This window comes from Lepisma saccharinum, chromosome 2 (assembly GCF_977018435.1).
Source record: "Lepisma saccharinum chromosome 2, izLepSacc3.1, whole genome shotgun sequence".
Taxonomy (NCBI): Eukaryota; Metazoa; Arthropoda; class Insecta; order Zygentoma; family Lepismatidae; genus Lepisma; species Lepisma saccharinum.
The window spans coordinates 42674961-42689487 of record NC_139230.1 but is presented as its reverse complement, the minus strand read 5'-3'; the positions used below and the strand labels follow the sequence as shown (position 1 = coordinate 42689487).

The 14527-nt window shown below is 35.1% G+C and overlaps 1 protein-coding gene across 1 annotated transcript in view; it reads right to left on the bottom strand.

The window, feature by feature from the left end:
* Positions 1-11525, bottom strand: part of Fim (plastin-2 fimbrin) — a 118930-nt gene extending 107405 nt beyond the window's left edge. The window contains exon 1 of the mRNA XM_083117324.1: positions 11346-11525. Within this exon, the coding sequence (XP_082973450.1) occupies positions 11346-11408 (63 nt within the window). The 5' untranslated portion in view covers positions 11409-11525. The remainder of the gene's footprint in view (positions 1-11345) is intronic.
* Between the last annotated feature and the right edge of the window lie 3002 nt (positions 11526-14527).

Sequence of the window (14527 nt, the reverse complement as noted above, 5' to 3'; positions counted from 1 at the left end):
ACCCCCCGAAGACAATTGGTGGACAGATGGAGCTTTGTGAACAATGGGAAGGTGGACTGGTGGCTGTGTATTCTTGTCTGCCTAGCTTTTGATTGATTGAATTGTTGTTTTAAGTCCACTTTATGCACAGAAAGGCTAATCGGGACTGGACCTACAGTTTAAAATGAGATCCGGACCACTATGTGACTCCACCGGGTATCGAACCCAGGACCCCTTGATTACAAGGCAAGGACGCTACTACCACTGTCCCAACAGGGAGGCCCTCCACCTAGCTTTTGTCTATGCATTGTCCGCTTACAACGAACCAAGAATTTGCTTTAGTTAATGCTCATTGTTCACACACACAAAACATTGATGCAGCTGAGATACAAAACAACTGTGCCTTCATATTTTATTTTCAAGAATTCGTGTTTATTTTTAAGGCATTCACTCTGAAAGGCGCGTGTTTGGAATGCTGTGCTTTTCTCCATGCTGCATGGAAATATTATTAGTAGTAGTAGTAGTATTGTCGCAGATCTTTGGCTGATAAATTGGCCATTTTTAATTTTCTCCACAGCATTATTCATAATATTCATAAGCTCAAGGGGAGGGTTTAAACCCCGTACCCCCCCCCCCTTCTGTATGCCACTGTGCACATATGTATGTAAAAAACATTTTGAGTTACTCTATAGGTGGAAGAAAACTGTATGAAAAAATCATAATAAACCACAAATTATCCTTTTATTATACTTTTAAGCTGGACACACTATATACAGTGGATAACAAAATTGAACACCAAACTCATTGCAAAAAGCAAAGAAACCATGAAGCAGTAAAAGCATATATTTTACCTAACACAAACATTATAGAACAGGGTTTTGTGAACTAAGGAAAGAATTTAGTTAATGATAAGATGAAGTAATCACAGTAATACATGACAAAATTGAATGTATAGTCAAGTATTACTTTTGGAAGGAAAAATAACTTTTTTATAATTTAAGGAATTTTCCCAATGCAATAACAAGGAAAAAAATGTATAGGTCGATCCAATACTAAGCTTTCAGTTACAAAGAAAATCAATAAATATATCTTTGCTGCATTTTGATAGCATAGTTTTGCAGTGAACAATGAGTGAATGTTTTTTAAGTACACTTTATGCACAGTAAGGCTAATCAGGACTGAACCTACAGTTTAAAGTGGGATCCAAACCACTATGTGCCTCTGCCTCGAACCCAGGACCCCTTGTTTACAAGGTGACAGCGTTACTACTACACCATCAGGGAGGCCCATAACAGTAAACAAACTGGCATGGGAATATCTGCTCTTGTTTCTGCACCTGTGTGTTATGCACTTATTGCTTGTTCTACACAAAATTTCTGCTGATAGCATTCTTCAATTGAAGAAATAACTTGAGCCAATGAAAAATTCAATCACATAGTACATTTTCACATCAGACCATGTCTCCAGGTATTGTCACTAGTAAACTGCTACATACATTTGTGCACATAGTGAGGCTGCACACACTGCACCTTTTGATCTTACTGTCTGATAATGCTGTATCTTAACTATTCAGGCTAATATTTTATTTGGGTTTACGAAGTGAGAATAGTTCAACATTAAGACCTAGACATTACTAATATGGTATATCCAAGCTTGTGCCAAGGTGGACTAGCTTAAATTTTTATACAGCCAGTTTCACTGGTTGTATAAGCTGTTATTAAAAGTCTCAGTAGAGAGGGGGAATTTAATTTTAATCAATTCAGTTTTAAAATATTCACAAGTCTACATAACCATGTGGTTGTAAGAATAGTTTACAAATGTGAATCTGCTTGATAATCATATAGAATGACACATGCAAATCAAGGGCAGAATAATATAATATGCAGCTTCTGATGATAGTGAGTGAAGTTTGGGTCATGGTCCTTCCTAATTGTGTAGTGATTATCGTTAAGTTTTATAGAAGGATTAGGAAATATTTTAGAATAACAGAAAGGAACATTGAAATAGGTTTGAAGTTTGTATAAAATAACAAGCACATTTTAAAGTGACAAAATGGAACATTCCATGCAAAGTTAATTTGTGCAAGCCTTTTAAGTATTCCTTTTGCATGAAAAATGATCTGTTCACATAAAGGAAAATGTATAAAACACCAAGGCAATTAAATCTAACAATCCTAATTGACTTAAAAAATGTAATATTAATGATGCATTTGGCATAATATAGTCACATAAGCATCTAACGGCAAGGGTTGAGAGAAAGCTTTCTCTTATTTGCAATTGAATTGAATATTTATTCAATCATATATATATATATATATATATATATATATATATATACAACGAACCATATATACACACACACACAACCTCAATTTCAGTGTATGAAAAATAAACATTATCAACTTGGGAGTTATAGAACACTATAAAAAATAAAATAATAGCATTTGTTGTATATTACAAACCCCTAACTAGCACTAAGTATATATAGTAATGAGCAATGAAACTTCATTTTGGTGTAAGAACGGGATATTTGTTACAAATTAAATTTTTCATATTTCAATCACTAGTTAATTGCATTCATAAGTAAGATTTGTCTCGCAACAATGAATAGAACATGAATGGGGATTTACGTCAAATATTACCCTTTTGAAAAATTATTAGAGCCATTTTAGATTTTTTGCATACTTTGAGGCATATTAATGTATTTCAAAAGATAAGGATACAAAAAGTTTGGGTCCTAATGGGCCTATCTAATGTCTCTACTTGAAAACTTTACATGAGTGTAAAACCAAAATTCTAGATGCAGTTTCAACTTGTGACCAATAATTCTAAACACTGATGTGGAGGTAGATAATAATATTTTCATGCATTTGAAGAGGCTGCACTTTAAAATTTTTAACCAATAAAAAAAGAGGCCTGTTTTTGACAAACTCTCCATACTCTTATCGAAACCAGCCTCGGAAAATGTCCAATGGTATTAAGCCTCGTTTCCATATTAAATACATTAAAGTTGTTGACCAAGGCAGTTCATTAAAAATTAAAAGCACTTTACACATTAAGTTTCTACCCATATCAGGGTATTCCTTAGACGAAGAACTGTATAAGGACAAAACACACAGCCCTACAGATAATTATACTGGTCCAGATACCAGAGCCTCACTGGCCTGCAGCATTGCAGTTAGCGGGGTGTACTACATGGAATGTTTCTTTCAGTCCATTTCTCAGTCTGAGGAAGACCCTGATATAGGGTAGGAACATAACATGTAAAGTGCTTTTACTTTTTAATAAACTGAATTGATCAGCAACTTTAATGTATTAGTTTTGAAATTTGACTACATAAATAAATGAACAAAATGTAGAACTTTCGAGGAATGATGCATTAAATGTTGCCAAGTGACAACTCTGGTCCTAGACATAGAGGGTTTAAGGAAAAACTGCCTAAACATGTAACCTATTTTAAGATACTAGTATTTAAAAAAAGCCTGAGTTGAGGTTGTTGCCCTTGACTAAATTATACCACTAAGAACTAAAATTATAAATATGATTGATGTGGCAAAATGCCAGCAAGATAAAAATGAAGTGTAAATTTTGGGATTTATATGTTTAAAATTTCGTGAACAATATAAAATCGCACTACTAGAAATGAACTGTGGCGTGGATAGATTCATTTGGACACATGGGCATATTACATTTACACAGCCCTGACTTAATGATGGTCAAAATCAGTCAACAGTGCTTTAAGCCACATCAGAATTGGCATCCAATAATTGTTTATCAAGAAAAAACTAATTGCATAAAAAAGTCCATACTATTACTAATTAACCAAGATCACATCATTCCCAAACTTCAAGAGTTGCTAGCCAACTTAAGGTGACAATAATCACAGGTAGTTTTAAACAGAACAGACATTTTCTTTTCCTCAAATCATGAGACTACCTACCTCACAACTGCGAGTTTTGTGCTTTTGACCAGATTTTCTGCTCACTTGGATTGACTGAAATCAATATTGTGGGTACATCAGCACATACACTACTTTGCACCCGTCACAGCCACTTAAAAGCTGAGGCTGTAAAGGGACACTCGGCACATTTAAGGGGAAAAAAAAAAACACACAACAAACACAGTCCTACAGATGATTATACTGACTGTAGGTCCAGCTGCCAGAGCCTCGAACTGCAACATTGCAGTTACCGGGGTGTACTATGTGGAATGTTCACTTGGACTACTGTGCAATATAATAAATGGTTCACTAAAACTTGCAATTGCATTCATTATTCTTGCACACCAAAATGAGAGTACCTGTTATATTTATTGAAGTATGGTGCAGTGGTTTGCATGGCATGCAATGTAAGCAAGGTCTCGGGTTCAAATTTTGGGTATGGTACAGCAATTTCTTTGCATTTGTTTAATTTCCATTCATCATTTTCGTGATTAACCTAGATGGGTAGAAAAGTGACAAGAAATAACCAAAATGCATTGTAGAAAGTAGTTCAAGATCACAAATCCAACTTGCAGTACATATATGGGAAAGTGCTAAGAACTGTGTAGCATAACCCATTATTGTAGAATGCTCCACAATGTTAGCCAGTTCCATGCTCTAAGAAGTGGAGACTGTAACTTGCTGCACTGTTACAGAAATAACATTACATTACTTCAATCACCAAAATCATGATATGCTATAAAATGTGTAAAAAAGTATCATTACAATTTGTGGTAATCATTAATTGTCAAGGCATTTTCCCCTGTAGTTAAGTCCTTCAAGGCCCACATACTTTGACTATCACATGCAAAATGGCATGTGAAAATGTATGAAAAAAAAATTATGAAAATGCTGAAGAATCTCAGCCTAGCTGGCATAACCTCCTCTGAAAGAATTTTTCATACTACCATAAAATATTATATGTATATTATGGATGGGTTGATGAAAGTTTTTGCTTATACTGATACATACCGATCTTCTACCAATCCAATATAAAATTGCAATATTACACAAACAACACAAATGGTTTATTAACCTCACTGATTAATATTTGTAATTAGGTGGCCAAAAGGAGCTTTACCTCTGAAAAGGATACTGAACATTTAGACTTTTACTTAACAATACCAGGCCATGTTACACATTTATATTAAAAAATAATAGCAAAATAGCAGAATTTTGCTCAGAAAGACAGGCTATTCATAGATACACTGCACTGGTCAGTTTGTCGGTAATACACCAACAAATGAACATGCCTATATCTGCTGATACTGTTAAGAGAACTGATTTAAGTCATATCACTCAAGTGTGCGCAGGGGCACGGGGGAGGGGTTTGGATTGGGTAATTCTGATACCGAACACACATCTTTTCTACATGATTTTATATTTCTTAATCTCTACATGCACATATGGAAATCAATCATTATTTACTGCGTCATTTGTGGAGAATGATTTTCCTGTCCCATATATATATTACCAGCACAGTCAATAATTTACTGTCATCTTGGATACATCTGACATCTATGGAGCTTTTCAAGTGTGTTTCTATAATTGTATGTATGCAAAGCAGGTCAAATTAATGATTCTTAGCATTTCAATTATGATCCTAAATGTTTATTTGACTATGTTACAACAAACATTGAGGTTTTAATCCCTATTTTATAATGTTGTAAGGTTAGGCACATGGTGAAAAGATTGTGTGTGTGTAGTATGGTTCTGAAAACTTTTCCTTTTGGTGCATCATGTTATCTAAGTTGAAGAAGCAGGCTACAACATATTCATTTCCTCTGCAGGTTGGGGAGCAGAAAAGCGTTTTTCGTGAAACAAAACATTTTATGACTTGTAAAAAAATTATGGGAATAATTAAGAAAGTATCAAATATAATCCTCTGTGAGGGTTGTATGTTGTTCTGTACATGCCTTTAGTGTCTCAGCTTTTAACTAGGGTATGGAGATTTTGGACAAAGCATAACATTGTAGTATAGGGGTGACGGATTTCTTCAAATTTACAGGAGAAAGTAATTACGGAAATCATTTTCTGTAGCGTTGTGGAAGTTCGTGAATGTGGTTTTGATCCATTTTAATGCGAATACATGTTGTTTTCTGCGAAAATCTCTGTCCGACATGCTGTTTCTGCTGCTGCCATTTGCTTTCTGCACAAGAGCACAATGTTCCGTGTGTTAGATGACGTAAGCCCATAGTCAGTGTCTCAAACTTGCCATGTTTTCACTAGAACATGACATGTCTAGTATTTTTAATTTTTTTATTTAACTATGCTTGCCTAACCTAACCTTATGGAAAATGGTTTTTGGGGCTAACGTGAATGGTTTGTGAGGTATTAGCATAATTTCAAATCCGGGCACGAAAGTAGGTATTTTCCGGTGAACGAGGTTGCAACACTGCATAAATTGATAAAACACTCTCACAACGCGCCCTGAACCAGTACACTATCGCCCGCCATAATGTGTTATAGAATCGAAATATCAAGTAACAGTAAGTACTCGTAAATGTAAGAAATAGACATTATCTTAGTTAGAAATGCATTATTTCACCTTAGGAAATGCTCCGCATTCCAAAATAGTATGTTAGCAATGTAAAAAAGTGCGAAATATATGATTTATAGGTGTCACCCCCGGACAAAGTTGTAATTACAGTACATGTCTTGGTAGAAGTTTTAGATAATGGCCCAGTTTTAAAATGAAGTTCTATTCTTCCCTAAAGTAGCTTATATAAGCATCCGTGCACCCCAACAATCAGGCATTCCTTGTTGACTGCTGTCTTGAACAAAAAGACTAATGCCATATTTTAATGCGAGGCTCAAATGGGTGCCACGCTCGAAGTGAGCTTGACCATGCAGTCAGCTTACAAAAGCATTTAGAGACATTCAAGACTACAGTAAATGAATGGCTGCTTGCTAACGAATATGCATGTAGGAGTAAATGGAGGGGAAAAAATCATTCACCAGAAAACATGCAGTAATCACTAAGTCTATGAGTCATGTATCCACATACATATTGAGAAATTGAACAATATTAAAAATTCACGTGTGCTATGATTAGTTCAGAATTAAACAATAAGCTCTTGGCCCTCTCAGCATTACGATTCTGTGTCTGCAGTAGCACCCCTCCCCCCAAATAAATGGTTAACTAATTACACTTGTTTGTTGAGTAGGATATGTTTTATTGCCTCTTTTATTATTTTAATTGGGGGTCATAATTCACTTTTGTTTAATATTTTATAATATAATGGCCTTTAAATCAACCTGACTAAGACAAACAACACTAATTATTCAAATATTGTACTTCTACATTTTCCATATGTACATGTTCTATGAAAAATTACACTTCAGAAATGGGACCTTACAAGTTCTCTTAAAATGGTACATTGTGCACACTTTCAACTTAAAAACTTAACTTTCACTAATTTTCAGTATTCTAAAGAATGTAAAAAAAAATTAAACTTCCAAAAATCATTACATAATCAGGACCTTGACAATGGGCGGGCATCAAGATAATCTAACGCAATCTAAAGAACTTGAAAATTTTCAGTAACGAACCAACTCTCCTTCTAGTCACAAAAATGTATCAATAACTTTACTGTAGGTAACTTATATTTTTTTAAAAAAATGAAAAACATGCATGTAAATTGATAGTTACATTTCAGTTACAACATGAACATAAGCAGCAGCCATGATGACTGGGTGCATATCTACCATTAAACAGTGCAACTATATGAAAATTTTTATATATTACATGCACAGACTGGGATGCTCCATGGCAGTGGCAAATACACAAAACACCATTACACAGGATGCATTCTGTAGATCAAAATGAAATGCATGATTCAAATGAAAAAACCTCTCCACCAACGTAGTGAAACTAGATATTTTAAGGCTTTGATAATGCACTAGGTAAAGGCAAAAGTTGCAGGAACTTATTTACAGAACGTTTACACATGGCAATTAGAGTGTGACTTGCTGTTCTAGCAAAATTAATACAAACTTTATTGCTCATTTTACTTATGTTTTAATAGCAGTTACAGAATATATATTTTCTTCTTAAAGGTTTGCATAACCACTTTTTGTAGATGCAAAATAATCTAACACAGTTATTTTTAGTGGTTCTTATTTTATTTTATCTGCGACGTTTCGTTCTGGTTTCCCAGAACTTTTTCAAGCTACACCAAAATATACATACAACACAACCTCACATGGCTTCATTCCTTAGAAGTGTAGAGTGACTAGTCATGTGAGGTTGTATTGCTGTATGTATATTTTGGTGTAGCTTGAAAAAGTTCTGGGAAACCAGAACGAAACGTCGCAGATAAAATAAAATAAAAAATACTAAAAATAACTGTGTTAGATTCTCTTGGGTACTTGTTTACTATCCTTCGGACACATTTATTTATTTTCACAGAAGAAACTACTTACCGTAATAAGTTCCTGTAGCATTGTCGAACATCGGGAAGGTGTTTTGTGTGATGTGGGAATGTTTCATAGCTGAAATTCATGTTGTTCGTTGAAAATTAATTCTCCGACGGAGAATAGCTAGCCCCACGAACCATTGGCACGTGGATAGGTTAGTTCTGTTAGGTTAGGAAACATAGTTAAAATTTGGTGTCGTGTTAGTATCAGGATCTAGAAATTGGAAATAATTGCGAACAATTGGCGCTAGCCCCACGAACCATTGGCGCGTGGTTAGGTTAGGAAACATAGTTAAAATTTGGTGTCGTGTTAGTAACAACAACGTTGATACACCATCAGGAATGTTCCACGAAGCAGATACGTAAGTACGAATGCCAAAAATTGACGAAACGAAAAAATTAGAGGTGTCCGAAGGATAGCAAATTTTTACCTTATCTTGCATCTAGCAGTTACAGATATAGTGATTTTATGAACATAATTCTCTAAAATGATGTATTTTTCAATCTAGTGCAGTTTGAAACAATCACAATCATGAATGTGTGTGCCATTAGAAGATCATTTTTATGAATCAAACCTGCTTCCTAATGCATTTAATGTGAGTACCTTTGATACCCGGTGCAGGTATATAGTGGTTCGGATCCCACTTTATACTGTAGGACCAGTCCCAGTTAACATATCTTGGCATAAGGTGAAATAAAAAATAATTTTTTTCTTTTTTTTTTAAAAAAAATGTGAGAACAAACTTCAGTCACAGTTCCGATAAGCATGTTTGAAGTTTGGAGAAATTCATTTACATATGTGACGTTACAAACTATAATCTTGTGTGAAATTATATTGAGAAAAATAACTTGTGCAAATTGCAAATTCATATTTATATATATTCATATTTATTTTGCATAACAGTCTTATGGGGAAGAAAGCAAATGCTGGAATGCTAGCACAAACACACCTAACCTGCTCAACACATGTAGAAAGTAACTCTTAAGCATGAATGCTAACAGCACCAAATCTACTCGTGCAATCATAACAATGACATGAAAAAAATTGTTCCCCACCAAAAAAGATGCAGTTTAGTAATCAGAAAACCTGTACATGTATAGGAATTGACGGAACGACTAAAGATGACCGGACCTATCTCAAATTTTCTTCATATTTGGCATACTCACTAATTGAGGCCTCCTAATCACGAATCTGAAGTTAAAAATTGTCGGAAACTTCTAGAAATTGCAAAATAAGAGAAAATAAGGCGTTAGTTTTTGGAATGGAAACCGTTGATTTGTGAATTTTTTTGTTTCACAAGGAAATATATATATTTCTAATACTACCACGGCACCAAATTTTAACTATGTTTGCTTAACCTAACCACACGTCAATTGTTCATGGGGCTAGCGTCATTGGTTCGCAATTATTTTGCAATTTCTAGATCCTGATACTACCATGACAACAAATTTTAACTATGTTTGCCTAATCTAACCGAAACTAACCTAACCACACGTCATTGGTTCGTGGTGCTAGCGCCAATGGTTCGCAATTATTTTGCAATTTCTAGACGTTTCCGACAAATTTTAACTTCAGATTCGTCATTAGCAGGCCTCAATTAGTAAGTATGTCAAATATGAAGAAAATCGGAGAGGGGTCCGGTCATCTTAAGTCATACCAAATTGACTCATGTTGAAAATGCATGTGAATAATAATGGTGATACCAAAATAACAGAAGCAGATCTTTGCTTATAAAAACCAAACATGTGTGATTATTGCATGCAAATTCCTTTTCGTTAACTTTTTGTTGTCCATACATTAGAAGATCAACATGAACATGTATCGAAGTATTTTTAAAGAAACACCACTGATATTCTCAGTTTCAAATAACCGCATAATGTGCATGAATGATTAATATAAGAAAGCCCTGGCACAATATGGTGTTTGAAGGTAAACAACATTAAATTAACAATCTTGCGCTAAAGAGGGACAAACCTATTATGAATGGCACTGGAACTGCATCATATATTGAACATGATCTGTTAGGAATAAACCATGTAATAAATTTAATGTATATGATGGTGATACTGTGTACTGCTTACATAAGGCACTCTTTTCAACATTCATGAATCCCATTAAACCCAGAGTAAGCCTAGGCATATCATGGACACCCGCAATACAGGACTTCAGCCTTGTACATCAAAATATGACTTCTTCGAAGCACTTGACCATGAACTACAAATTACAATGAATATGTTCGAAACAAAATATAACGCACAATATACAAAATTCCACCCACTCTAAAAAAAAAAAAAACTTACATGTGATAATACATTCTCCAATAAATTAATATTTTGAGATGAGGTAAAATAATTTAGAGATTATGTATTGCAAGTGAAGGTTACGTTATTTCATTAGATCCCAGTAAATATAGTCATTCGCAATCGATAGCTCATACCTTACTAGTTTTTAAATAATATATATACTTTAACTTCCAGTTTGCACTTCTACAGAACGGTGGTGCTGCAACATTCTTCATTAGAATCAATACACTATATTATACAGTTAAGTGCAAGAGGATATATTCGTAACCTTTGCACATAAGAAATATCAACTATACAGGCATTTCTTACACGTTATAATAACTAATATTTTCTCCCTCTTAAATTCCATCAAACACCGTAGATTCAAACAGTCGAAAAAGCCTGAATTTATAAATATGTTCGATTGAATTTATGTACCATTAAAAACGAGTTCGGTGCAGAATATTTGTGCTCTTTTATATCATTCACGTCATTTAATACTGAACATTCTGTGCTGTGTATTTTTCCCACGTGTTTCACTATTTTTTATTAGGAACCGTTGAGAACTTCGATTCGCAACATTACCAGGAAGAGGGAACAATCAGTTTGACATTCCCAACACAGGAAAATTTGGCAGTAAATTTTAAAAATATACAATGGAATTAAGAAGAGACAATTAACACTTACAGCATCAAACTGTTCCTTTAATTCTGTCTTGTCCTCTAATGTCATTACTCCAAATCCCGCCATATTTTCTCACACATAAGCCTTCTGCCGCTTCTATAGTAGTCACTGTAACCACGCTCGAAGGCGAAATGACTTCAGTTGTAAGTCACGTGACCTTTCTACGCTGGTCTGAACGGAAGAATTATGTCACATACATAGTCAAGAGTCACACCCGAAGGTAAAGAATTCGCGATGTCTGTACGCAACTGCCTGTGGGTAATGGTTTCACCAATCGTGATGCTTCGTGCGTCATATATCTTACGCATATTACTTTTTACGATATAATACAAGCGTGCAAATGAAAACAAAAAAGAGCCTCCCCCTCCTGCCGTTTCATGTAATTTCGAAATGAATTTTCTGCTCTCTGGATTTATTATCTATAATTATTAATTATGTATTTTTTATATTTTTACAAACATGGATTGTATACATTACAATATTTTTTTTATTTTAGTGGGCGTGCAAAGGTGTTATTTACTGTACCCTGTAATAAAACATCGTTAGTAGAACAAAATGTGTACTGTGAATTCAGAATGTAGCACTTTACTCTTCTTGTAATGATTATGATCCCTATTTTATTGACTAGAATTTTAAGCCTAAATCACAATTTAGTTTTATAACTGTGGCGCAGAGTTAGTGTTTTTCTTTAAGAATTCGTGGCCTTCACTAAATGTACCACCCAGTTTTAGCTTGTCAAAGTTGAATTTTTCAACATTCCACATGTTCAACATTTATCTTTAACCTGAAGTACATACGACGGAAAAGTCAAATCCTGTATGGTAAAAAAAGAGACGTAAAATAAGCTAAAAATAAAAATAATATAAATTAAACACAATAAATAATTACCATGGAGACAGAGTAGATAATTACTTCTAAAAATGCACGTGTGAATTGTTTAGTAGCCTAAATGAAATAATAACTCGCCATAGCCATGCGCACGGAAAGGGGGGGGGGGGGGGCAACGTGGCAAGTAACCCTTCCTAATACTCTTACTTAGAAATTTTGTGTATACAACTTATTACCGTTTTTAAACAAAACTATTCTCTTTAAAAAAAAAACAATAAAGTAATTTCAATGCGACGAAAGTTACAAGTAGCTACGGCGGGCTTATTTCCTATGTAATTGGACTATCTCACTTCGTTCTCCTGCAAATTACCTATTATTAAAACTCACGCATCTTATTCGTTAGCCTAGTTGTGTTTGTCTGTGGTTATACCTATGTGGTCGCAGAATAAATTGCTCACACATTGGAAATGAATAAATTATGTTTAGTTGTTTTTAATCTACTATATGTTTGAATCATGTTAATTTGTAAATTAGTCTGAACCACAGAGAAGGAAAAGAAAGGGGAAGGCGAACAGAGAACTCTTATGCCACGGAAGCTGGAATTCTTCTAATAGAGTGATTTTCGGTGGGTTCAGACACACACTATACAGGGTGAGTCACCTAAAATTACCACCGGAAATATTTCGTGAGCAACAAAAAATATTGATTGATTGAATTGGTGTTTTAAGTCCACTTTGTGCACAGTAAGGCTAATCGGGACTGGACCTACAGTTTAAAGTGGGATCCGAACCACTATGTGCTTCCTCCGGGTATCGTACCCGGGACCCCTTGATTGCAAAACGATGACGCTACCACTGCGCCATCGGGGAGGCACCAAAAATAAAAATATTGAAAAACAAGTTTCGCTGCCACGTGCCTAATCTTTACAGGGGACATTTACGTTATCACAAGACCGTACTGTACTTGGCAATGAAGAATTGGTGACGATTATGAGAGAGCGTTTCTGCCTAGTACAGTACGGTTTTGCGCGATAACGTAAATGCTCCTTTAAGGACGAAGCGTGTGGCAAAAAGGCATTATCTGTTCTCATTGAGGTTCCACTAGTGCACAACTTAAGCGATGTATTATACGTTGAAAATTCGAACACATTAGATTCAAAACCACATATTTGCAACAACTTTCTCGTTTTTTTCCCTTTCTTGTTAACTGCGCTAATAACCGAGTTGTCCTCTGGTGGCGGACTTTTGAATCACCCTGCATTTAGTCATAATTTATTTTACTCTTTCGTGGAGGAGTAGCCAGGATTTAAAATGAAGTGTGTTGGGAAATTGTTAGGGGAAAATAGTACTGAAGTAACAACCTATATTTCACCTGTCGTCGTCGCATTGTAATCAAGGAGTCCCGGGTTCGATACTCGGTGGAGGTAGACAGTGGTTCAGATCCCACTTTGAACTGTAGGTCCAGTCCCGATTAGCCTATGTGTGCATAAAGTGGATTTGAAACAACAATTCAATGAATCACCTGTGATTCTGTATTCATTTATTTTTTATTTTTAGCGTCGCTTTTCTGCAGATTTTGCAAAATCGCGACGATGACGATGACTATGAGCGATGATATCATATAATTGATGAAGGGGGACTCACAAAGAACTTTCACACCAAGGCCAGGATTCGAACCCTGGACCCTGCCGTCGTAGAACGCTGTGCGAATATACTCCGCCACGGAGGCCGGCAATTCTGTATTCATAAAATACTACATTTACTAGAATGTTACCGAGCGCATTGAACTCAAAGAGCAAAAATGTATTATTTTATTGTTTTTTTTCTTTATGAATATGCGTGAATAAAAATCATGCAAAATACTAAATTTTGATTGTTTCGCCACATAGTATGCATGAGAAATGTGTTTAGCATGTTATTTTATTGTCATTTGTGTTACCGCGATTGTGCAAATTAAGGTCTCTACGTGGTGCTGGTCGCATCACCTCCGCAATGGTCGAGAGAGGAAATATGTGAAGCCCATCACCAAAGGTAAACGCCATTTTTTCTATTCAGCACCTAAAAAACTATTAAGAAAACGGCTATTTCTACTTGAAGAAAAAAATCACTGTTGAACAGTCTAATTTTGTCAAATTTCGGGAGGGTCTTGGGCCCCGGATGCCCATGTCTGTTATACCAATGCTTTCATGACGTTTATCTTTCATTCTTCTTAATGAAGGTGCAGTATTTTCTAATCTAGTTAACCAAAAATGAGAAATGATTATGTTGATATTACACTGTGTAGAAGTCATTGTAACTAAATTAGTTGATCCTGTACCTAATATGTAGGTATACAGCAGACACCAAAGAAAATTAGTG